The sequence below is a fragment of the Struthio camelus genome, chromosome 6 (genome assembly GCF_040807025.1).
Source record: "Struthio camelus isolate bStrCam1 chromosome 6, bStrCam1.hap1, whole genome shotgun sequence".
Classification (NCBI taxonomy): Eukaryota; Metazoa; Chordata; class Aves; order Struthioniformes; family Struthionidae; genus Struthio; species Struthio camelus.
This window is the reverse complement of record NC_090947.1, coordinates 36,341,100-36,365,874: the sequence shown is the minus strand read 5'-3', so window position 1 is coordinate 36,365,874 and position 24,775 is coordinate 36,341,100. Positions and strand designations below refer to the sequence as shown.

General features: G+C 37.8%; 1 protein-coding gene across 3 annotated transcripts in view; it reads right to left on the bottom strand.

The window, feature by feature from the left end:
• Positions 1-344: 344 nt before the first annotated feature.
• Positions 345-24,775, bottom strand: part of CCDC93 (coiled-coil domain containing 93) — a 52,979-nt gene continuing 28,548 nt past the window's right edge. For 2 of the 3 annotated variants that reach the window (XM_068949170.1, XM_068949172.1), the window contains exons 13-23: positions 20,783-20,845; positions 17,652-17,725; positions 16,969-17,050; positions 16,187-16,258; positions 15,174-15,245; positions 14,806-14,914; positions 11,268-11,350; positions 7,197-7,234; positions 5,826-5,910; positions 3,966-4,079; positions 345-1,539 (exon numbers count right to left, since the gene is read on the bottom strand). In XM_068949170.1, coding sequence (XP_068805271.1) covers positions 1,486-1,539; positions 3,966-4,079; positions 5,826-5,910; positions 7,197-7,234; positions 11,268-11,350; positions 14,806-14,914; positions 15,174-15,245; positions 16,187-16,258; positions 16,969-17,050; positions 17,652-17,725; positions 20,783-20,845 — 846 coding nt within the window. In that variant the 3' untranslated portion in view covers positions 345-1,485. The remainder of the gene's footprint in view (positions 1,540-3,965; positions 4,080-5,825; positions 5,911-7,196; positions 7,235-11,267; positions 11,351-14,805; positions 14,915-15,173; positions 15,246-16,186; positions 16,259-16,968; positions 17,051-17,651; positions 17,726-20,782; positions 20,846-24,775) is intronic. The other variant, XR_011141979.1, reaches the window with a different exon arrangement.

The following is a 24,775-nucleotide window of genomic DNA, read 5'->3' as shown; positions in this document are numbered from 1 at the left end:
CTTCAAAAGGACTGGAATCAGATACTGTAGTGCAATTAAGTTGTACTATCTCCACTAAGAAAAGTTCTGCATCTTAAACTGATGTAAGAGAAATCCAACCGTCAATGAACCTCCTTGGCATCCACTAGGTCTGACAGTTTGTAACAAACACTAAACTCTTAAAAAGCAGCAAGAGAAGACAGAATGGTACCAACTGCTATGTGACACATGAAAACATCTCTCTGAGGGTTCATCACAATATTACATTTGCACAATTCATCTTTCAATGCACTTGTAATTCAAAAGCATATTAAGGCTTCTAAAGCAAAAGTGTGTCACCTTAAAAACACAATAGCGAAGATCACTGGATTCCAAATGTTTTTATTTTGTGTTCACTGCCATAGAAAGTAATCTAACAGCATGGTCATCACTGTTAATGAGGAGGGGCAGGTGAGGGGGAAGAGTGGAAAAATGTGGTTTTTCTTTTCCTGAACAAAAGATGTTATGTACATAAGTCCAGACCAAAATTCTGATGTTAAGTACAAAAAGCAGCTATCTGAATTATAAAATACTGTATGTAGAAGTAGAAAAATGTTCCAGGTGTTCAACAGATTTTCTAAACTTTCAAAGGCAAATCCCAGCCAGGCAGGGTAAATAGCTCTTGTCTTCAAAGATGAGCACCAGGTCACTGAGCAGAATGCCTGAACCTTTATCTTCCTATGTTACAGCTGAAGCAGACTTTGCTTTTCATCCCAGTCAGGGTAACATGATGGTCCTAGTGATAAAGGTGTTTTTCACGGACTTATTAATTTAATAAGCACTCTGTATATATAAAAATGGAATTTCAAAAATGTATACAACAACTAGACTTTATAAAAATATAAATCTATAACTTTACACCAGGAATTATCCAAGTTAAGTTTCCATTTTCTTAAGTCTTAACCATTAGGAATTAATTTTTGTCTTTTGGAATCTTATCTATGGCTAGAATGTAAATTTAAATAATGTGAAGTTATTAGCTAGTGAAAAGAATTTTAGGAACATTTTGTGTTTATTTTCGCCTAAAGCGATCCGATTTCTGCATTCTGCAGTACTTCTTTTATGGCATTTGTACATATTATTTTCAAATACGTTACCAGAGTCCACATCTACTTTTTCCAGAATTTTGACCACCTTCAGCGTTAAAACCCAAGTAAAAACCATCCCATCATCCTCACTGTGGAAAAAACCCAAATAAATAAAATTAGACAGTACTTTTATTTTTCTGTACTGCATTAACTCTTTACTGTGTAGTGGAGGCAATAATGAATAATACAGCCATTAGATGAAGGAATGTAAAACAGAATACATATTGGAAAACACAGACTTCTGCTGTGTATATATATGCGTATATACACACACACACACAGATATATGTATGTCTACATTGCAGTTACCATTGTCACTCCACAAAAGATTCACTTTACGGACTGAACAATTGTTTATAACTTCATCAGCTGGAGTTCTTCAGGAAGAACTAGCTTTCAACTTGGACAGCAGCATTTCATTCTTACGGCATTCCTGTTAACAAAAAGCAAACAGATCAGGTAGTCACTCTTAACTCTATTAGTTGTGATATATATCTTCAGATCATCAAACTGAAACCTGAAAAGATGTCCAAGATCCAAAGGAGTCCTGAGTGAGTGATGAGCTGCAGATATTTTTGATTCATCCATAACATTGTTTCAATGGCATATTCATTAAACTTTATGATGTACAATGCTGCTTGATCATTAGTCTAAAATTGTTGTAAGCAGCTAAAGCAAATCCCCCTTTTTACTTATAAATTGAAAAAACCTGAAATAGAGATTACTGTTAAGTAATCTGGAACATCACAAAACAGTTCGCAAAAAAGTCAGTGTTCATGGAACAATTTTAAGTCAAGAAATGTATATACATATATACACACACAATCTGTTCTCAAACTATTGCCATTTTAAAATATATATATTTATTTTTAAGGTAAAAGACAGGATAGAGCAGAAATGCCCTCACAAGCACAGCAGGAGACAAATGGCTTCTCTACGTTTAACAAAAAAAAAATTCCAAAACCGAAAAACTCCACATCTGGAGTGCTGCAAACAGGACACACAATTCTGCCGGTCATAAAAGTAGCTAAGCAGTCCCTGTCACTCTCCCAGAGTCTACGATCCAAAACAGGAGGGAACTGTCTCAGAACAAACCAGGACAAATTAGAGGAAGATGTTTTTCTCCAAACATCGGAAGCCAGAAGACAATTTTGTTGGCAGCACTACTTTGTCATTCGTTATCAAGGAGACAATAACAGAAGCACATTACAATGATAAACAGAAACCAAGCAGACACTAAATCAATGAAGTATTAAAGAGTACTTTCACAGTGGTTAGACAAGAAGGCTGGCCACTTATTTTATTAGGCTTCTAGGAAACGAATACCCAGGGCAAACTCGGTAATCACCAGCTCTCATCCACAGTACCGATTCTTCTATCACAACAGGCATGCGTGCACAGGACACCTAATCAAGTCTCGAAATAAATCCCTTCAGGAAGTATTATTATGCACGACTAGCAAGACTCATTCTGATGAACAATCTCCCACGCATTTCCATCACCCTCTCTGCTCCAATACCTAGCTGCTCATAGGTCTCCAAGAGATTCCACTAAGAAAGCTAAATACAAACCTTGCTCAATAACCAGTTAATACTGCCCAAGAAACACGGAGGGATGCAAATCTGTCTGTGACAAAAGAGTTTTCAGAGTCCAAAAATCATGTGGAAACACCCACCAAGAGACACTGTGAACATGACAATATAAGCATTGTATAAATAGCACTGATGCATAAGTTAATGCTTAAGTCAAGCCAGAACTGCAAGTCACTGAATATCAGAGCTTACATGCTTCTAGAAATCTTAAATTGTTGAATCACTTCATCTTCCATTTTCTGAATTTACTAATCACAAAAAACCCCCAACACACACATACACGTTCACTCCTATTATCCACCAATAGGCCTTTTCACTTGTAGACCAGCTTTCATACTCCGATTTTGTGGAATTTTTAAGCAACAAGTGTCAAGGAAGAACCCTTCATGTTTCTTCCAAGAGGACTTAACCTACTTTTTTTTGCATTACTTCCACTGCCTAGGAGATGACAGGAGTCATGAACTGAATTCCAGAAACTTGCCATTCTTCCCATTATTGTAGTGCAACACACCTCAAAGGCCTAACACCTCATCCCAAGGATACCCATGACACGCAAAGAGAGTAAAACAGTTCTCAGTAGCTCTCATAGCGTTAATACATCTAAAACAACTCTTATTCAAGCCACTAATATTGTGCTGAAAAGTAAAGCAGTCGTTAAAATTTACTCTGAAAAATGATTCAGTGACCTGCTTCTGCCATCATGGACTTCAACAGGAGCAGAAATAGTCAGCTCTTCTTCCAACCTTCCCCCCCCCCACCCTCAACCTTACTACTAGTTAGTTGCTGAGATTGCCTTTAAAGTATAGGCAACTCTGCTGCTGACTGTCCTACAATACCTAATTATATTATTTGTTATTGTAAACTCATTTAGTTCCCTCTATCGAGCTGCTGCTCAATGAGATTTTAATGAGCTACATTATGAGCCTTAAAAAAAAAAAAAACAACCACACACACACCCCCACACAGTTCTTGTACTGAGAAAACACTTCAGCCATTCCAGCAATCTGAAAAATGCACAATAGAAAGCTCATTCTCAAGATGGGATTGCACGTTTCCTCTTTGTGATTTAACTTTGAGGAGACTTCAGAGAAAAATTCAGAGAGAAAAAGTTCAGGGTAGATCTACCCATCTAGGAAATTTCTCCTTACTAAAAGCAAAGTTTATGATCCACTTCAAAGCAAGTAGTTTCTCTGGGCAGAACAACTTCTTAAGCAACTATTTACCAGTTCAAATATTCACCTATCTACATCAGCAAAAATGCTCTTACCTCCTTAAATTCTTTCACTGTTTTAAAATAAAGCCTTTGTTTCTCTAGAAGCTCCAAGTATTCATCATTCAATTGGTCTCTTCGCATTTTGTTTTCTTGCTTCTTTTTTTCCATCTGTTGGTATATAAGAAGAACAGAAGATCAAAAACTGTGTGCGTAGGTATATATATATATATATACACACACACACACGCACACACACACAAATGTCTACAATAGACAATGGGAGACACGTCAATCATAAGTGATATGTAAGTGACACTACTGGCTGGTGCTTTTAATGCAATGAACTTTTAGGCCAACTCTTAACAAACAAAAATACCCTAAAGCTAAAGTCTCAGTGCCAGTGCACTACAGGTAACATTCCTATTTGAACTACGGCGTATACCTCTGCAAGCCCAGGATCTCGTCTACTAAACAGTGCTCCATCAAAAATGACTCAGTGAAGTTAATTAACAAAAAAAGAAATTGAGGTTTTGACAAAACACCTAGATCTTCATTTGGTGTTTAAGTCTGCTATATCAGTCACGGGGGAGGCATCTTTACTTTACTATACAATGCTGTATTTGATCAAGACTTACACTTAAGAAATCCCTTTTCTCCCCTCTTTTCTTCTCTCAACCTCATTCAGAGTGGAACATGCCAAAGTCGGACCAAGCATACTGTAAATCCCTAAGAGCGAAGGGGACCAATACTTATTACAGAACAGACTGCCTTCCTCTCAGGAGTAGTCCTAATGAAGTCCTTCCATCATAAGCATCACAGACAAGGTTGCTGCTAGTCTGGAAAGTAAATTTTGCCTGCTCTTCTCCGGTTTTAAGGAACTGCCACATGAATAAGCCTGTGGCATTCCTCTCCTGTTTCGAATGCCTCTCCAAAACCAGAACAAGACAAGAGACAGAAAAAGCACCACCATATGCATCCACTCCTTTAGGATGAGGCTGAGAACTATATTGCTAAAACATCAAGGATCCAGGTTCTTGTCAAGCGATAAGACCCTATTACTATCCTTTGGTAAATTTTTTTTTGTGCCTGACCATGACAAATCTCTCTTGACATATTCCTCACAATGAAGACTAACCTGTCTCTCCTCAGAAAGTCTCATGAATATCTGTTATCACACAGAAATTCTTGTTTGCACATTACTCGTTCTCAGTAACAAGTATACCTAATTTCCCTGTAGGCCTCTTCTACAATGCAGTTACAGTATGATGAGCTTTGAAAATCGGAATTTATCCTCAGGTGTAAGGTCTTCAGGTCTGCACAGAAAACAATTAAAATGGCCTTACTTTAAGAGAGGATCACAGTAACTGACTGTGAGCGCTTCTAACCCACCGCAGATGGAAACGGAATGGATCAGACTAAATCATCAAGGTGGTAGATAACCCTTGTTGTAGATAACTAGTCCATCTCTTCAAAACAAAGTAATTCAAGAGACTTTTGCTAGGTGAGGAATAAGTAAAACAAATAAATAAATAAAAACAAGAAAGCTTCTGCTGCAGAAGCAACCATTTACTGTCAGGTTCCTCACTGGCATTGATAAATCAACCACTAGATAATTGCACTGTTCAAGTATTTTCATAATCTGTTTCACCTCGAGACCCTCATTACATCAACAGCCTTGACGTACAGCTGTTTCAAGCATCAAAATCACTACAATGCCACCAACAAACTCAAGTGCTACAAGCTGCTTGCCAGGAGAGAAGTGTTACAACACCTCTGCTCTATTCTATTCATTAACGTTTTAGTGGTGAACACTTCCTTGTGGAAGCGAAGAAAGAAATAAGACTAGTTATTATCTAAAAGGTTTTCTGAAATAATTTCCAGCTTTTAGCAAAGAAAGGGAGAAGAGTCTCAGACCTTCATCCGATTCTGTTTAATGCCTTCTACAATCTGCTCCATCTGCCGTAAAAATTGCTCACGAGAACCAGAAGATGCCATTGCTCTGAAAAGAAAAAAAGATAACAACTGATAGGAACGCGTGGGACAATGTTTCATTTACAATTCTTTTTTGTCCTGCATATATACCTAAGTCCAAGTATACATACTGCTTAGTATTCTGAGTAAAAAATTAATCTTTTTAACTACTGATTTCAGGTAACAGCACAGATCTTCAGCCGGTATAAATTATCAGAGCGCCCATCACAAGTGTTCTCCCTGGCAGTGTAAGTCTACTACTTTCTCATGACAACAGAAATAAACTGCTATCACCTAACCAAAAGCAACGTTGCAAATAAAGTTTAAGAGCAGCTGATGTGAAAACAAGGAAGGTGACTGAAGGACCAGGAGGTCAGTAAATATTCTAAACACATCCTTGTACCCTATTAGGAAAAGCCCAGAAGTGATTTTGGGCTCGAAACATACCTTTAACAGATTAAAGCAGAAAGAAAGAAAGAACAGCGCAACTCTCTACCGACTGGACAGAATCAAAAGGATTTCATCACTGAGCAAAACAGATCTACAACCTCTGCTGCAAAGGAAAATAGCTGAAATAATTCTTGTTTTTTGTACTAGTTAATGGTTTTGGATATCAAAATAGGGGGAAAAAATTAAAAATAACGCAAAGTTTCTGACCCAAGACAAAAATATATGGAAACAAGTAAAGAGATTATGAATTACTTTCTCGGGGGGCAGGGGGGAAATCATATAACTTCACAATAGAATTTTAAAAAGATACAATAGGAAGAACTGTTTAGAACTACTAAAATAGCCATTCACATCAGACTTTTTCTCCAGAAGCAAAAAAAGTAGAATGAAATAAGTTTTGGCTGCATCACAGACTGATATTTGACCTTGGACTTCCAGTGGGACCATAATTTTACCTAAAGACTTCACACTTCATCAAAACTTTTAAATAGAATTACTCTATAATACACGTCTGAAATATGTCTGAAGTCTAATGTTCTGTACATAATGTAGTAACCACAACTTCACAGAAATGAAGAAAAATATTTCAATTAATGCCAGGAAAATTATGACCGAATGATTTTTTTTTTTTTCCCTACAAATGCAACTGAAGAGCCAGATATTAAAAACATATGTTGACTACACACGTTAGGTAGTATCAAGTCTATGACTCCCCAGCCACTACTTTGAACAGAATTCACTGTATTTCATAATACAGTTTAAATGAAAATTATATTCTAACATGTAGATTCATACCCTCTCCTATTTCATCAACCAGCCCTACTACTCATTGCAACTAACAAGTCAAAAATGACCATTACTTACTGATGAAAGTTGTCATGAATAGAATTCAGCAAGTTAACCTATGAATTAAAGGAAAAAAACAGAAAACATACGTTGTCAGAATGAATTTTCATGAACAATGAGATGAAATTCAGATCCAATAATTGACTATATAAATACTGTCCTGACAAGCAGTTCTATAAAAATCACCATAAGCTTCTTTTAGGAAGAGAAACCACAACCCCCGTGTATTACCGAAATCTATCCCAGTGGAGGGGCCACAATAAAATGAACAAAGTCTGACACAACAAGCGAGACTCTTAATTGTATTGATGCTCAATTGCACCACTGAGAATTTTCCTTTGGGATGACTTTCCAGACTAAACTAATGAAGTAAGAGGGCCTACACAGTGTTGAAACTTGACATACAAGTGACAGGTAATAGCCCAGTGTTCAGCACGCGTGGTACACAAATACACGTAGAGACTGCGTTAGGTTTGCTAACTGGTCTTAGTTGTAATTACCAAGTAGAAGAAACTGGGTTTCACACATGCGTAGCCCTGTGTATGCTTACAAGCTGAAGAGAACAAACATGAAAATATATCTTAAAAAAATAATAATAAATAAACCACACAAATATATGCAAGACCTGCATTTAGACATAATTTCCATCGGTACCAACGTCAAGTGCTACTGGTGCAGCAGATCAGCTACCAGCACCAATACCGAAGATGCTAGCTCTGAAACTGAGCAGCGCAGCTCTGTCAGGAAGCTGCACTTCAGCTCAGCCTGAGCAGAATATTGTATCAGCAAAAAACTACTGCTTCTGAGACAAGCCTAGTATCCGCGCAGACTCAGCAAAGCAGTGAAGGAATAGCAGCTGCATTTCCACATTGTATTCGCTGTGTGGCATAAACTTGGTTAGACGAGTTTTGCGGGAGTTTCTGAACAACCTGTGCATCAGTACTTGCTTTGCTTATACTTATTTTGCAGGCTGTTAAAAGATAAACAGCTGAAGTATAGCATGACTCTTCACATGCAACACAGTAAGACTATGGTTCCAGTTATGTGAAATGAACACTGCACTGAATCAAGATATAAATAAGAGTTTACAACAATAAAACAGGGAAATTTTGTTGCTCTTTGTATATAACTCCCCCATTAACTGAACTGCATATTGAAAATTCTCTGTGTAGCCTCCACTGTTTTTTTTTTCTTGCTTTCTAAATATTGCTGAGAACAGTTAAATTCACCAAGCAGCAATTGACGTGAGTCTTCATCTTGGCTTTTGATACTCATACAAGGCTCGCATGGTCAAGCCTTCCTTGCAGTTTCTCCTTTTGATGAATAACTGAAAGTGTTCTGCACTGCCCAAATCTGAGCACTGCAAACAGAACCACTTGTCCCACTACTATGGGAAGCTAAATTCGTCTCCCACAGATCTAAAAAGCTTCCATATGAATAACAGTGATAGGCACATGCATGGCTCAATCTGCACAGTCATTCCTGACCTCGTAAAAATTCAAACGTAATCCAAAAGAGGTTAAGATGTTTAAGAACTCCTGTTATTTAGAGGAAAGAAAGTATCTCAATTAAGGGCAGTGACTGCATGACTTACGAATATTTGCCAAGACCATACCTGTGCCTCTGCCTCTACTTCCAAAAAGCACGCGTTTAAGAATGCGATTACACAGTTTATACTGCAAAACATTCACATAATGAAAAGTAGCACTTTGCAACTATGGCGAAGTATGACTGTTGCTATGTTACATTTCAAAATAGAAAAACCGGAGCCCAAACCCAAATAGCAAAAATTATGAAAAAATTGAGTTCACAGTATCTGCAGCATTTTAAAAGTGAATCTCATATAAAATAGGATCAAAACTATCAGTGATATAAGCAGAGATCTTTCATGACGCAACGCTAACCTTTAGGGGCCACAACTCCGTTGTATGAAAACCGTAACTTGTTATTTTAAAGCAATTACGCTCAGCCTATTATAAAAAAGGGTTTGTTTTTTTTGAGAGAGAGTTTCTTGTATTTAAAAAGGCATCTTTCAAAACCCCTTATGAAACAAAGGTGCCAAAAAAGCATAGAAATCTTTTGCACATATTATTAGACAGTATTTACTTGCTGAAACCTTATTTCTAACATTAAAAGCAACGCAGGAAAACCATATACTTCCAGCAGACAAAAAGGTAAGTTAATAATTCCAAGGTAATTTATTTGCGGAACTTAGGGACCATGATGCAGAAGAGTTTTAAGAAATAGCATTATCTTCTGCTAAAATGAAACCTCTTTCACAAATTGTGTATTTCTAGAGCATGTAACAATCAAAATAGGTAAAATTACAACCTGCTGTAAGATGCTGCCTGGTACTTACCACTGACCTAACTCAGAATATACATTTCTATAAAAAACGTGTTGTACAATTCAGCACAGAACTTACATTTTTTACAAGTATTATTTACATGTTTTGCTACAAAACATGTAAGTAATATTTGCAAAATATGCACCTGTGAATTGTAAAATAGCTGTAAAATATTCAAACTGCCATCCAGTCACAGCAGTTATTTTAAAGTTCATTGTAATGCAGTCTGGATTCTGACAATGTTTATATTGCACTAAAATACTTTTCTGTAACAGAAAAGGCCATATCTACCCTAACACTGCTGTCATGTCTTAAAATACTTTTATTAAGGTAAACTAGGGGAACGTTTAGAATGGCAGCGTGAAAACAGTGTTCTGTTATATTTTTTTCACCATCCTGGCCTCCAGAAAGTCTGTGAGAAAGCCTAGTCTTGTACGACTGAAAGAAAAACAAGACACCCTATCTCTGATAAGTTCTGCACAGCATGAGAGCACCTGTGAGCTTTCCAGCAAACTTTGGCAGATTCACATGGAGCGCTTTTTAAGGTTATCAAAACCAAAGCAAGAAAACTGTACTAAGTTACTGTAGAATTAAATAAGAGAATCAGGAAAGGATGAAGCAGGATTTTTCCCACAGTTTTCTCGTACGTGCCTAACGTGTTATGGTCTAGCCTGAAGGACTGCTGTTTGCCAAGAGCTCCCCTTCTCCCCCCAGCTACATCTTCTCAGAGTTCTACCACAGGTACAGTACCTGCAGCATAGTGTCCCTGAAGAACACTTCTGTTCTTAAATCTATTCCATTAGCCAAGTTCCATGGCAAGCAACTGCCAGGATCACGTGCCTTCTATAAAAGGTACATAAATTACTGATTCTTCAAACCGAAAAACTGAGAACTATTTAGCACATGTAGCAGAATCAAATGCTCAAGGGAAGGAAACTGATGCTCATCATCTTCAGTCCTAATCCAGGAAGTAAAATGCCTTTACATAGTCATAAAATTGACTATGGCTTGTCTCACACACTAAGCAATCAAATACATTAAATAAGGCAAAACTAGTTAAACTATCTTCTGATCTTATTTTATTAGAATCAGAGAAGCCTGTAGTATCAAAACCTTTTACAGTTTAAAGTTATGCTGTCATTTTTTAATCAAGCTTTGACTGTTCCTATTTCTCCATCTTTACTGGAGTCACACGTCGATCATTGCAAAGAAGAAAACTGAAATCATCTGAGCCCAACTCTGCATAGTGCGGACAGAGAGAAGGGAATAACTTGCTTTCAGGAAAGCACTTTGATCCTGATCCATTAAAATCACCAGTGACTTCAGTGTAGGCAGGATGAGATCCTGCGAACTAACTAGGATGTTGCTGAAAGCAGCTGGAATTTAGTTTCCAAAGTCAATAATTATAGCATTGGTTCATAATAAAAAATAGTAACCAAGACGACAAAGGACGCTAACTTACTCCTATGACACCAAGACAGAGATATTTGCTAATCAAATGTCATTTGTGTTTTACAAAACGCAGGGTTTTGAACGTGCCATACTAACGATAGCACTTTTTAGTAACATAGACCATTTTCCTGTAAATATTGTTGAAGTATTCTTATGAAGACAGTTGTTTCATTTTTACTTGTAAAGAGTATTAACCCTTCTCTAGCAAAGCTGAGTGTGAAAGCTATGCAAGAACTTTGCATCGTCTTTTCCAGAGACTAAACACTTAGAAAACAATAATATTTTCTTACCTCCTTCTCCAAATATACTTTCTTATCATCCAGTGTGTTATAAAGAGTAAAGAACTGTTTGGTTTCTTTGTGAGTTGCTGACACTGCAAACAAAAGAAGGGTAGAATAATAAAAGAGCATCACGTGAAATGGAACCTATAAAGATACTTTGTAGGCTTTATTGTTTTTTATAACTTCGTACTATTAATAATGGAAGACACTCTTTAACACATTCCGAAAGAACCCTACATCTGCATGTAAATCTCCAGCAGGGTTTGCAACTAGCAGATTACATGAGCACTGGACTTCAAAATAGCACAGTTCAGCGTCTAAATTAAACCTCAACTGTCAACCACACTTTATGTCAACGTAAGTTGGCACTATCAGCTGTGCTTCCCTAACACTGTCTGTTCATTCTTCTCCCATAAGCTTTTCCCTTACACAACACAGGCTGCTGTGCTGCTAACAGTTACCCTCGCATAATTTGGGTGTTTTCATCTGCGTAGAGGGAGAAGAAATTAAGCAGAGACAGATAGGAACTAGATAATCCAACTCTACAGGGCGACATCTGCACATTTTATACTATACCCTTCAAACTACAGATGCGCTAGGTACCCAAGAAAGCTTTGACTGTGTTAAAGCCTCTTTTTTGTTTTTACAGTTTGTTCATGCTGATATAGCTAAATAATACCTTCTCTTTTCAAAAGGCTGTTTTAGGTGACTATAGCATTCACAGCGGTCACAGTTGGTGGGGAAGGTAGGCTCAGCCATTTATCCCCTTTGGGCCTATAAGGCAATGACGACTGATATTACAAGGCTGCTAAGCGTTCCTCTGCACTTCTTCACAGTTTAAGGAAAACTAAAGACAATTAGCTAGGATCCTCAAGGCAGGAGCTCAACAGAGAAGGACAGCTGGCAAAATTATGGTTAATTTATCAAGCACTATCTAGAATCCTGAACCCAGAAAAGAGTATGGGTCAAAAAGATCAAACGAGGTAATGATGATAATTACTCCAGAGGTCATGAGCAAGCCAGATAAGCCAGACTGAAATCATCTTCACTACCTTATAGTCTGAAGACTAACAAGCTGCTATAAAATCTTTACAAAACTGATAGAGATGACTTGTTTGATTTCTGTTCTCAAACAGAAATCAAAACAGCAAGCTATAGCCCAAAGGGGAGCATTTTAATGATGGAAGTCCAGAAAGGCACCAGTAGTGCCCTACTTCTGCAGTAGTGAGATCTAACGGACCAGAGTGCATTCTTGTCACCACAATACGACTGTAACATGCTCTGGATATGATGTAACCTAGAGAAGCACACTACATACAAGGAACGTGAAAGCACAGAGAGCTCAAGAAAGGTATAAGCGCTGCCCAGCATATTCCATGAAGAAGATTTTCCAAGTGCTGAAATTGAGTTCCTTCTGGACAAACTGCAAGAATCTAAGCGCAGAAAACAATCTCCAGAAGGGCTTTCTCCAGAAGGTGTACTTTCTTGATTAGCTCCTTTTTTTTGTAGGACTCAATTGCTGCCAAACAGAAGAGCTCTGCTAGTCATGTATCTGCTACGAGTTGACTGCATTTAGTAACTCAGAAGAAAACTATCAATGTTTTCCACTGGTTTAGCAAGTTGCATCACCTCACAGAGGCTCCAAAACACACCAGAGCCCATGTAAGGTAAGAGGGAGGAAGAAGGGGAAAAAAAAGAGCCAACCTGCTGCTTGCTTTTAGTCAAACAGAGAGAGATAGGGAAGGGCTAACATCCATTTGTAGTGTATTTTCGAATAGCTTCCTAAATTGTTTTTTGAATGGATTTGTTTTCACCGGATCTTGGAGGTTAAATGGCACCTCTGCAGATCGTCTAGTCCAATCCCTCCACGCAGAACACTAGAGCAGATTGCCCAGGACTGTGCCCAGTCAGGTTTTGAAAATCTCCAAGAATGGAGGCTCCACAGCCTGCCCGGGCAATCTGTTCCTGTGTCTGATCACCATCAGAGTAAAAAAGTTTATTCTTACGTTTATATGGAATTTCCTGTATTTCAACTTCTGCTCATTGCCTCTTCTCCTGTCACTTGGAACCACTGAGCTGGCTCCATTTTCTTTACACTCCCCCATCCCCACAACAGGTACACTGGTGCGCATCAGCACACTGTTAAGATCACTCTGAGCCTTCTCTTCACCAGGCTGAACAGTCCCAGCTCTCTCAGCCTCTCCTCTTATGATAGATACTCCAAGCCCTTAATTATCTTTGTGGCCCTTCGCTGGATTTGCTCCAGTATGTCTCTCTCTTGAACCAGGGAGCCCAGAACTGGACACAGGGCTCTAACGCAAGGCTACAAAGCTGATTTGTGGTCAACTTGTTGTTCACCGGGACCCCCTCCAAGTTCTTTTCTGCAAAGCTGCTTTCCAGCCTGTCAGCCTCCAGCCTGTACTGGTACATGGAGTTATTCTTTCCCAGGTGCAGGACTTTTCACTTCCTGTTGTTGAACTTTGTGAGATTCCTGCTTGCCCATTTCTCCAGCCCAGTGAGGTCCCTCTGAATAGCAGCACAACCACCTGGTATATCAACCACGCCAAGTTCTGTATCAACCGCAAACTTGCCGAGGGTGCGCTCTGTCCTATCATCCAAACCATTAACGAAGATGTTAAACAGTATTCGGCCCCAGTACCAGCCCCTGGGATACACAGCTAGTAACTGGCCTCTAGGCTCCATGCAGCTGATCACAACCGCCGAGTTCAGTAGTTCAGCTTGTTTTCAGTCCACCTCACCTGCCCTCTTATCTAGCCTGCACTTAATGAGTTTCTCAGTGATGATCCTGTGGGAGATAGTGTCAAAAGCATAGCTAAAGTTGAGATAAACAACATCCACTGCTCTCCTCTCATCTACCATGCCATGCATTTCATTTTAGAGGGCACTGCAGAAGATTGGGAGAGTCGGTATGGATTTGAGAAGGGGAAATCATGCCTGACCAATCACCTTCTTGCCCTTCATTTGTTTGGAAATGGTTTCCAAGAGACTTTACTCCACCATCTTCCCAGGAACTGAGGGAAGGCTGATTGACCTGTAGATCCCTGGCTTCTCCTTGCTCTTTTGAAGGCAGGGGGAACATTTACAGAGCAACAATGATGGAAAACAATCCCTTCAAGAAACTCTTTGTAGTTCTTCACATAGTTTGTATATAGAACAAGGTATCTCATGCCAAAGAAAACAATCCAATGTTAAGAGCAGAGTAAACGTGACTCATGAACGGCTACCTCATTTGTAAGTGGCAGATTAAGGACTACCGTTCAAACACACTGGTCACTGATCCAAATGACTGAGTCTTCTGCAGACAAAATTTACTCTAGACAGCTTGTGCATTAAGTTTCATCCTCAAAGATAATATTATAGCCAGTTTTTAAAACCCTGAAAAGAGGGTGTATTATGCGAGTGTCAAATGAACATTAAAATACCACAAAACTAGCAAGTGCTGATGCTGCACACCATCTGCTTATAACGCAACTGCCCTCCTTACAGGACTTTAGCCTTCTGTAGAATGTTTGTTTGATATACATACCCTGACTGTAAAGTTCAATAAATCTTTTCTGATACTGCGTTAGCTCAGCTCGGCTGGGTACTTCATCAATCTTGCGTTGTAAAATGGCTATTTCTCGGTTTCTTCGGGCCTGAACAGAAAGGAAGGAGGACAGAAAACAACGCCTCTGCTAGTTCTCTTCTTAAAAAGGATGAAACCCGCCCAGCAAGATTTTGTTACTAAATACTTAACTTAAAAAAAGAGTATTGGCTGAGGCTCATTTTTATTTACACTTGGTCTGTGACATAAAAACTTTTAAAAATTACAACAACAACAAGAAGTATTAGAAGTGAGAAGATGAGAAAAACATCAATAATTTTATCCTAGTAAATTTACAAGGAGTTACTTACCAGTAATAGCCGGATCTTTTGAAGCTTATCTTTCTCGGTTTGGTACTGCTGGTCTATAATCTTATTAGGCTCCTAGAATTTGAGAACCCAAAAGATAATTTTGGATTACAGTAGCAAATCAGATCTGCAATTGGAGAAGCACGCAGTTTGGATTTGTTTTGGGGTTCTTTGTTCATCTTTCATTCAATGAAACCTACTATATAACACCACCATTTGCTCATGTGTTGTTTTTTGTTGTTTTTTTTTTTTAAATAGATCATGATTTGCATGAAAGAAATCTGTAACATCCTTCACAGTAACCAACTGTGTTTTGCTAGTTTTTAAGCCTTTAACATTTAGTTTAAGATTCGTCAATAGGTTTTCCGCTGCTTAGAAATAGTCACTCTTCTGAAAATGAAGAGTGAATAACAGATACGTATGGAAAGATTCTTTTCTATGCTCATTTTCTGAATGTTCATACTTTGATTTAGTGCAAGGGTTAATGATAAACAATCAAACCCTCTGACATGCATTCTAGACTCGCTTCCTTGGGGATTTTATGATCATGTTTTCTTCTATTAAAAATTAAAGCTCTAAGCTTACATTTTAATTTTCTCATGCTGGGTTCAGGAGGACAACAGCATTTTGGGAAATGTTTATTCATCTAAAATACAAGTAATTCAGCCTTTTCCTTTTCTGTACTCTTCATTCATTCCCATCAGACTGGATGCACTTGTGTAAAAAATAGAAGTTTTGACAGCTGCTTACTGCATGCAGTGTAGTGCGCCACTGAAAACTTGTGCTTCCATCTATCAGACGAAATCACTTAAAAAAAAGAACTATCAAAGCAAATACATTTTTGAGGAGGAACTGTTTTTGTCAGAGGTACACGCTGCTCTTAACATGCAGTGATTCTTCTCTGATACGACAAAGACAGTGGATTTTAACGCTTATTAGAATGCACCAAAAGTTAGAAGGACCTAAAATAGGATTTTAAAAACATAAAAGTAAACTCTTAGACAGTTGCTATTTACCTCTTCCTCCCCATTTTCCACTGCCTCTGCTTTCAAATTCTCAATATTTTGTTGAAGTCGCTCCATTTCTTCCTTTAAAATAAGAAAAAAAAGGTTTTGTTGCTTTTAATTAAGATCTATCTTTTAAAGCAAAGATAGCAGGAAACTTGATTCCACATATCGATAACCAATTTCTGGAGTTGACCACACGCTTTAATATTTGTAAATTTGTAAGACTAAATGTCATTCTCTGCTTAGGGTTAAGGTAGCCATTATTACTCATTACATAAACGGAACATCATCTTCTATCAAATGCAAACGGCTTCATTTCTTATTTGCAAATATCTAGATCCAGCTAAAAGGAGTAATGAATGATATGGAAAATTGGACCGAGGAAGGAAAGTAATATTACAGTATCAATAATACAACACTGGACTGTAAGACATGTCATTCATAATAACAAATGAACCAAAGGTCAGTTGCAAGATAGTTTCCTTTACAACCCTTTACAGCTTTCCAAGAAGAGGTATGTATGGGAAATGAGGTGTTCTATGCTCAGCTTCTGCCTCGGGGCAGTATTTCTTTATACTACTTTTCATTGAATTAAATCCCTTCTACTATTGTTTAAGCAGAACAGAATGAAAATAATTGAAAAATATTTTCTGATACCTGGAAATATCAGTAAATGGTGGGGGGAATGGCAGGATGGGACATAAAGCAGGAGCTGTGCAGAGCATACATAATGCTCACACGCTTGTTTATCAAGTTTTATATCAATCCTTATATAATAAAGTAAAGCTTACCCTACAGTGCGCTTTGAACTCTTGCTCCTGGCTTTTGAGATTTTCATTCATAGCCACAAGTGCTCGCAGGTTCTGTAATATGCTAAATTTGAAGACCCAGAAAACAGCATTAATCTTTTAGTTTCTAATTTATACAGATGGAGAATGAAAAGATATTAGAACAAGATTAGTTCCAAGTAATTTTCCTGTAAAATAAAAATCCATGTACCATCATTCCTCTGTTGAAATAACAATACAGTATTGCATCAAGTCTTTCCATGCCCTTACCCTGTTCTTCCCTCATTATTGCAGAAGTCTTCACAGGTCCTCTATTTAATTTATGCAAGATGAAGGTTTAAATTGGGGGAAAAAATAGAGATAGGAAGGCCCCACCTACTTGTCAAATGGGTCTTGGGTTCTTCTGTTTGTGTTATATATTTAAGCATCAGCAACTATTTTCAAATACAGATTGACACTTAATATTCATTTGGACTTAGTAACGTGGTAACTGTACCCTGTCTTTGGAAAAGGAGCAGGAGGAACCTCTTGTATACATTTTTAATTTGTAGTTGTTTGTTTAGGCTGACCAAGCAGCAAAATTGAGTGATTCATTCTAAAAAATCACACTTTTTTTAGAGCTTAAAAGGCCACAAAAAGAGGGGAAAAAAAAACACCCCCCCCCACACACACACGCACAAACTTACCTAGAATCTGCTTGAGATTCTATTGTTTCTAAGGCCGCCAATTCCTTGTCCAGCTTTTCACTGCAACTCTTAACCTAAGGGTTGTAATTAATAATATACTGAAATACACTTGCACACATAGAAGGATTCATGGTAGTCAGCTTTCCCATACTGTGGGATCCATGGGGTAAGCTGCACCATGAATACAAGCTTTAGCAACTCTCCCACAACCTTTGGCTCTCTTTTGCCATCATTAAGACCTTAAAAAAAAAGTCCAAAGGAAATATTAGTAGAATTCCCATATTTATGAGCTCTGCATGCATCTGAATCACCCTCTTGAGTTACGTTTACCCACATCTAAAAATCCTACTTTATCAAGGAGATCAGACAAACTGTATAATGTGGCTGTGCCTAAAGCTCTTATCAAGCTGGATTAAAACAGAACTGCTCTTTATAGATTCCTTTTCTCCCACTCCAAAATATCATCACCTAACCACAAAAACTTCAAAAGTCAACAACTTCTGAAATTATTTTCAGTAATTAATAAGAGCCTAAGACTGGTCTCGTACATTTCTCCATCTGGCCCCTGAAGAGCAAGATTGTCTTTGAGACCATGCAGCTACAAAGCAGAACAAGACTCTCCTCTTTACACAAGCTGTAAGCAGAAGGCTCTAAACAACAGAGCGGAGAGAGCACTGGCTACAAAGGGGCATTGCTTCACTTCTCTGTTCCGTGGTCCAGGCAGCTGAGATAGCCCGAGATGGTTTTACTTACTGCCAGTAGCAAATGGAAGTAAAATTATTACTCTCAACAAAAAAAGGTAGGAGACTGACTGAGAACGATTATCACACAAGAAAATATAACCCAGCTAAAATCTGTGTGGGAACATAGGTGTTTACTCTGCAGCTTAGAACATACTGAATACAATGATTTTGGGTCAAATGAGGCTTTGGAAGGGTTTATTACCTTAAACCAGACACAAGTTACCAAACCTCTCAAGTCTTAAGTCCTAGACTGCTCAAGATCTCAGGGAAAGTCCCCCTCCTTCTCAGCATAACTGCCAACCTGAATTGCTCAAAGTTCTGTTCTTTAAAGGCCTGTATTCTACCACTCTTTTGTGCAGCTTCACCAAAGAAAGAAATCGGATGCTAACTAGAAGATCATTCTCCGAAATATGCACGTTAGCTTTGTAACGCAAAAATCAGTTACCTCTGCACCGCACCCATTCACTTCAATACGTTCATCTTGCCCCACACTCCAATAGAACGTAAGATAATAAAAGCAGTAATAGTAACTTCCCACAACCTTTAAGTGCAACTAAAACACTACTAATATAGTAAAAAGCACAAAATTTAAAAAAGTTTACCCTTTTACTCAAATTCAACACTTAGAGACTTACATAGAGCAAATCTCATCACAATGAGATTTTATAACCAGAAGGGGGTTCTACAGCTGTCGTAGGATCCAACAGGTAAAAGGGATCAGCTGTGACTGCCTGTTTCTGACCACTGCCTGTATTGCAATCCCTTAACTTCCATTTGGAGAAAAAGGGGGAGGGCAGGACAAAAAACCCAAAACAAAACAAAAAACCACTTCCCACACACCACAACAACCACATTGACGCTCCAGACCTAAGTTGGGTAGAAACATCATGACAAAGATACACAGGGAGCAAGAGTTACTTCACTACAATGATCCAAAATATAACAGCAAAACCCCTCCCAAAAGCAGTTTTTTACACATAAGAATAATTCACACCAGGAATAAACTCTATATAGTTCAATTAAACTAACATTTCACTTCAGGTAGAGATTTTTACTAATAGATTTACTGGTGCCATTAAAAATATTGTTGTTCTCTTTTCGTATTTTACATTGTGTTGCAATCATAGATATATTAGCGTCTGTGGTAATCTACAACTGACATGTATTATTTGTTTAAAAAACAAAAACCAATACGCCTGATCCATACATAAGAACACATGTATAACTGAGTACTGGGCTTTACAATCACACAGTATGTTAACTTTAAATCCAACTTGATATTGGTATCCTGCTGGATTTTTTTTTCCTTTGTTTTATTTACAAATTAGATGCCCTCAAGTAAGTCATTTTCTCACAGTAGTTCCCTTCTTCCCCATCTATGCAACTCCTTTGCAAAACGTAAAGGTCAAATGGTCTAGGAAGAGAAGTCCTTTAATAACAGCACGAGTAAAGCATATTCTGCCGTGAGCAAATAAAAATCTTCTGAAAACGGTATAGTATATTAAAAGTATTCAGCAGTGGTATATAAGACATGTTGAATGGCAAAGGCAAAACAGCAAAACCATCTTATAATACTGAATATAGGACGCTGCAGCAGAACGAAACCAAAGTCTTCCCAAGAACATCACTAACAGGTCTTCCTTTGAAAGTTACCTGAAAAATCTCTGCTTTTTTTGAGCTAGGAAAGCTACTAAGCAATGACAAAAGAAATCCACATCCCCATCTCTGCAGTCAGAACTTTTAACAGAAAAGGCTTTCCTACAACTCCACAACTTAATACCCCCCTACACACACACTACTTCTCAAATGAATTCTCTCAATGATGATTCAGTGAGAATCAGTTTAGTTTAAATAATATTGAACTAAACGTCAAAGCACATAAAATAAAGTGATATAGATCAATTTTAACAACAGTAACTCCAGTAAGTCTGATTTTTCCTATATACTTTGAGCTGTTCAGAGTTCCCCAGAATTGTTCATTCCAAAGCACCTTCTCAGGTTTTTTTTTTGCAAGTTCATGTTGTAGAGCTGCTTTAGGAAGCAAGTAAAGCTTGATCTTAATATTCACCTATTTCTCAGATTGACTGTGGCATTTATCCCCATGTCACAGTCTAGAAATACTACTCATCACAAATATATTGACCAGTTGTTATGATAGCATGGAGAACTCACAGATAATGCCAGTTTCAAACTAAGACAACCCACATTTCTTTAACTATTCTTCTTGTTGAAGAATGGAGAAAACAAAAAGAGGTGTTTCACTTCCCAGGAGGAGTATCCATGATCAATGCAAAAATTCTCTTTTTCACTCTTTTACAAGCACAACATGTTCCCCCAAAAACAAGGCAGACAGATTTTTAATTTTTACATGGAAAAAATAAAGATTACCTCAGTTAACGTCTTCTTTGCTTCAGTACATTTTGCCTGCAGATCAGCACATTTAGCTTGTAGCTGTTATCAAAGAAAAAGAAGAGAGTTTTGATTGTATGTTTACTCTAATTATACCTATAACAGAGAAGAACAATATTTGAGCTGCCGAGTTCACAATGGTTGCCTTTTAAACAACAGGCATACCACCACAGTCATCGCCTTTTCCTGAGAGGTGCTCAGAGTGCATTTCATTGCAAGAATTCTGATTGAATGATTAATAGCAAACATTTTCCATCTGACCTTCCAGAGGTATTAGGTCCTAGAATAAACTGCAGCTTTTACAAAATGGATGCCAACGGAATGGTAACTTACTGGACAGAATCTTTTCTAAACTGTTGAAAGTTACTTAGCTGGACTATGTTAGCCTCGTTTCATACCAGGCTAATAAGACAGTCCCATTTTATACTCCTCCAAAAAAGTCAGGATGATTCAAGGCTTGCATAAAAGTGCCAAGGCACCAAACCATAAAATCGTACCATACCAATAAAGCAAGCTGTTGTAAGATTTTCCCTTTGTGAAACTACAGGAAGTCTAAAAGGCGGCAGTCAGCAAAATGCCACTGGCTATTTCACTTGTCAAATAATTTACAGAAGGTAAATTTTGGAAGAGTAACTTTCTCTAGAGTTCTTATAATTTAAGATAACATTACAAATAGTAACAAAAATGGGATATGGGTTAGAAGAGAGGAGTAGAAGTGCTGCAAATAAGGAAATGCACATTTGGCTTCCTGTTCCACTTTTTTCATGTTGATTTAGTTTGCTGTTTGTAATATGGAGCTACGGCTCAACACTCCATTCATCTGTTTTCAGAGCCAAATTTGTAACAGTAAAGCGCTTTCATTATTTATTTCACATTTTTCACGAAAAATTCAGAGACTGAATTCTAACTAGTTGGGGGGGGGGGGGGGGAGGACACCATAATTTAAGCCTGCAGTCCACATCTCATGAGGACCAAAAAAGATCCAAAAACTATTTCACCTAAGAATTCTTGCCAAAACTTATTGCAGTGCTGAAGCTAGAACTTCATAAACATTTTTTAAAATGAGTGCTTGACTGCCACTTTTAACTGACTTCAACTTCTACCTCACCCCTCCAAAAGCTGTCATTGGCTTGCGGCAAAACAATTTCAGCCAGAAAAACGCTTTACTAAAAGGACGAGAGAAGGATATGCTTGGTTTATATCTGTCAGTACTATTCTTCCATCCAAAAACATAACACAAGACTGTTATGTACTGCAAATAAGCCAGGCAGAATTAGAAAGCCTCCAACCATCAAAATGTCCAACAGCATTGCAACAGATTTAGAAAATACTTAAGTTTTCCTGTAATATGACGTTTATCTTTGGCAGTTAAAAGCAGATCCAGAATAAAGTACCGACTCTACCAACTTCTTGTGGTTTACAACCACATTTCTTCCCCTCCCCACACCACTTTCCTCTGCTCAACAGGATGTGGAAACCAAGCCAACATATTCATTCATGTACCAACTGAGTAATAAGTAATAAATAAAGGAATTGACTTGGCCCAGAAATGAAAAAGTAACTCCATATGTATGAAGTTACAGAAATATTTTCTGTTACTAATTCAGCAGGCACACTATGCTACAGTTTTGTGGAACAGAAGAGCCACCTGTTCCAGTAAAATGTTTTTGAACATCTCAATCATCGAGACTGCAAACAGGCATCAGGGGATCTTCCAGACTGTAAAGGCACAACACAGTAACACAGCATGGCTGCAAAGGCTACCCACAACTGCTAGGCTGGTTTAGCCAGCCTCCCTTACTGCTCAGGTAGGGGGGGAAAAGAGCAAGGAAACAGCATCGTTGGAGAACACTGTGCCATTGCAGTAATAGAGCGTGTTGTTTTTTTTTTTTAGCCTGAGATAAGAGGCCTTTTTTTTTTTTTTTTAAAGCTGAAATAGCTGTTGCAGTTTCCTAATGCTACCTTTACTACACAAACATACCTAGGTTCTCCTTCCCAAAGCTAAGCTTGAGCTAATCGCCTCTGAGAGAGCAAACAGCTATCATAACACAAGCATGCGGAAGAGGAGGCGCGGTACAGCGTTCTAGCATCTGTCCCGTTCAAACTGAGCATTCAAGCATGTATATACTGTCTGCAGAAAAACTGCAGACAGATGTGATCTGGCTAGATACAGCCCAGCTTCCATTCAAAAGCTGTACAGCTGCATTAGAACAATGCTAAACCGGAGCAAACGTGCCCTTTTCAACACAGTGGAGTGCTTACAAGAACGTGAGCCACTTCAAAGCAGCTTCTAATCTGTAACAGGTTTGCAACCAGCTATCTCAGGGCAGAGGCAGAGAGCCTGTGTCTGCCTCCCTTCTGCAATATTCAAGCAGTATACCTGTATCTTCTTTTGTTTTTATTTAAGCTCTTTTAGCAAAGGTGTTTTAGCCCTTGTGGTTTAAAAGAAGAGTTAGTGTAAAGCAAGCATACTGTAACAACTTAGGATCCAGCGAACATCCTTTTCCCTGCTTCTGAGATCCCAGAAGACCCCATTTTTGCTCCTACTCCAGGGAAAAAGACTTACAAACCCAAAGAAATTTAGGAATGATTTAACCATCTTTAAGCCCATTTTAATGATTTTGAAAGCTTGACACGTCAATTTGCACTTAAATGCTAGGTACTGTCAATATTTTGTTAGTAATAGACATAATTTTGATAGGGAACTGAAGTTGTTTGACGTAAACGTATTTGGAAAATTCACACTATCCAAGTGTTAAAAGGATACAAAATTCAAGTAAAAACCAGCATAACTAGTTTTAGTATACAATAGTAGCATAATTCTGGCAAGTTCTTATATGTGTTTTGTTTCCTGCGTGCTTCATTTTCCTTTTCTGTCTGAGGACTGACTACTTAAACAGCATTATAACGTGTATAATGCTGTAAGGAGACCTACATGCAGCACAATTTATCCGAAAACAAACGAGTACATTCTTTTTTAATGCTTTCTAATACTCCACTCTAGAACAAAGAAATTACGTCAGACATCGCTTAGATCCAAAATGCGGCACAAACCCAGAGGGCAATACAGAAATGGAACTGCATCAGCTTTGAAAGAAAAATTAATCCAGTTCAACATGTTCCAAAGGAGAAATATTCAAACATCTAACCATTAAAAAACACTTGTTGTAGCCTACCATTTAAGAGTCTAATTTTTTTTCCAAAGAATTTGTGAAAAACAAATTAATGAAGAATTTGTGCAGGTAGTTCTTAAACATTGTGACTTGAGCTGAAAAACAGGAAACAAGTAATAGAATAAGCAATTAGTTTTTCCAGTTTTCTGTGCTGAAGTTTTATTTCTATAGCTTTATTTAAATTTAGTATTACTTGAATGCTAGTTCAGAGACTTAGAAAAATGGGTCATAGTACGTTTTACTGAAAGGAGATTTATTTAAAGGATATCTATTCCTTTAAAGCTTACAAGGAAAAAAAAAAAAAAAACAACCTGATGCACAGATAGACCAGAAGTAGAGACTATTTTATTCTCACAAAAAAGAAAAATATATAAATCAAGTCCAGTAAGTGGCTAGGCAGTAGGGATTAAAAGCTAGTGCTCCCATAGTTATTTCATAGCAGGTAAATATTTCAAAGCTATCATTCCTTTACCTCTGTTGTTTAAGACCGGACACATCACTGTCTTGTGAGATACACCACACAAGTCTATCTTTCAAAATCCCTGTACCATTGATGTTTAATGGGTACAAAGAGTTAAGATGTAAGGTCTGTCTTACTGACAATGATAGTTAAAAAAAGAAAAAAAGAAAAAAAGGAAAAAAGAAGAGATGAAGGCTGATGGTGAGGTGTTGTACTTGACAGAGTATCAACCATAGAAGTCATCAGCAACAATTTTCCTTCAGTACTATTTGTTTTCTGGTAAGCTCTTCCAATTACTGACACTGACACAGTATGTTTTCATCAGATTCTGCAAGCTTA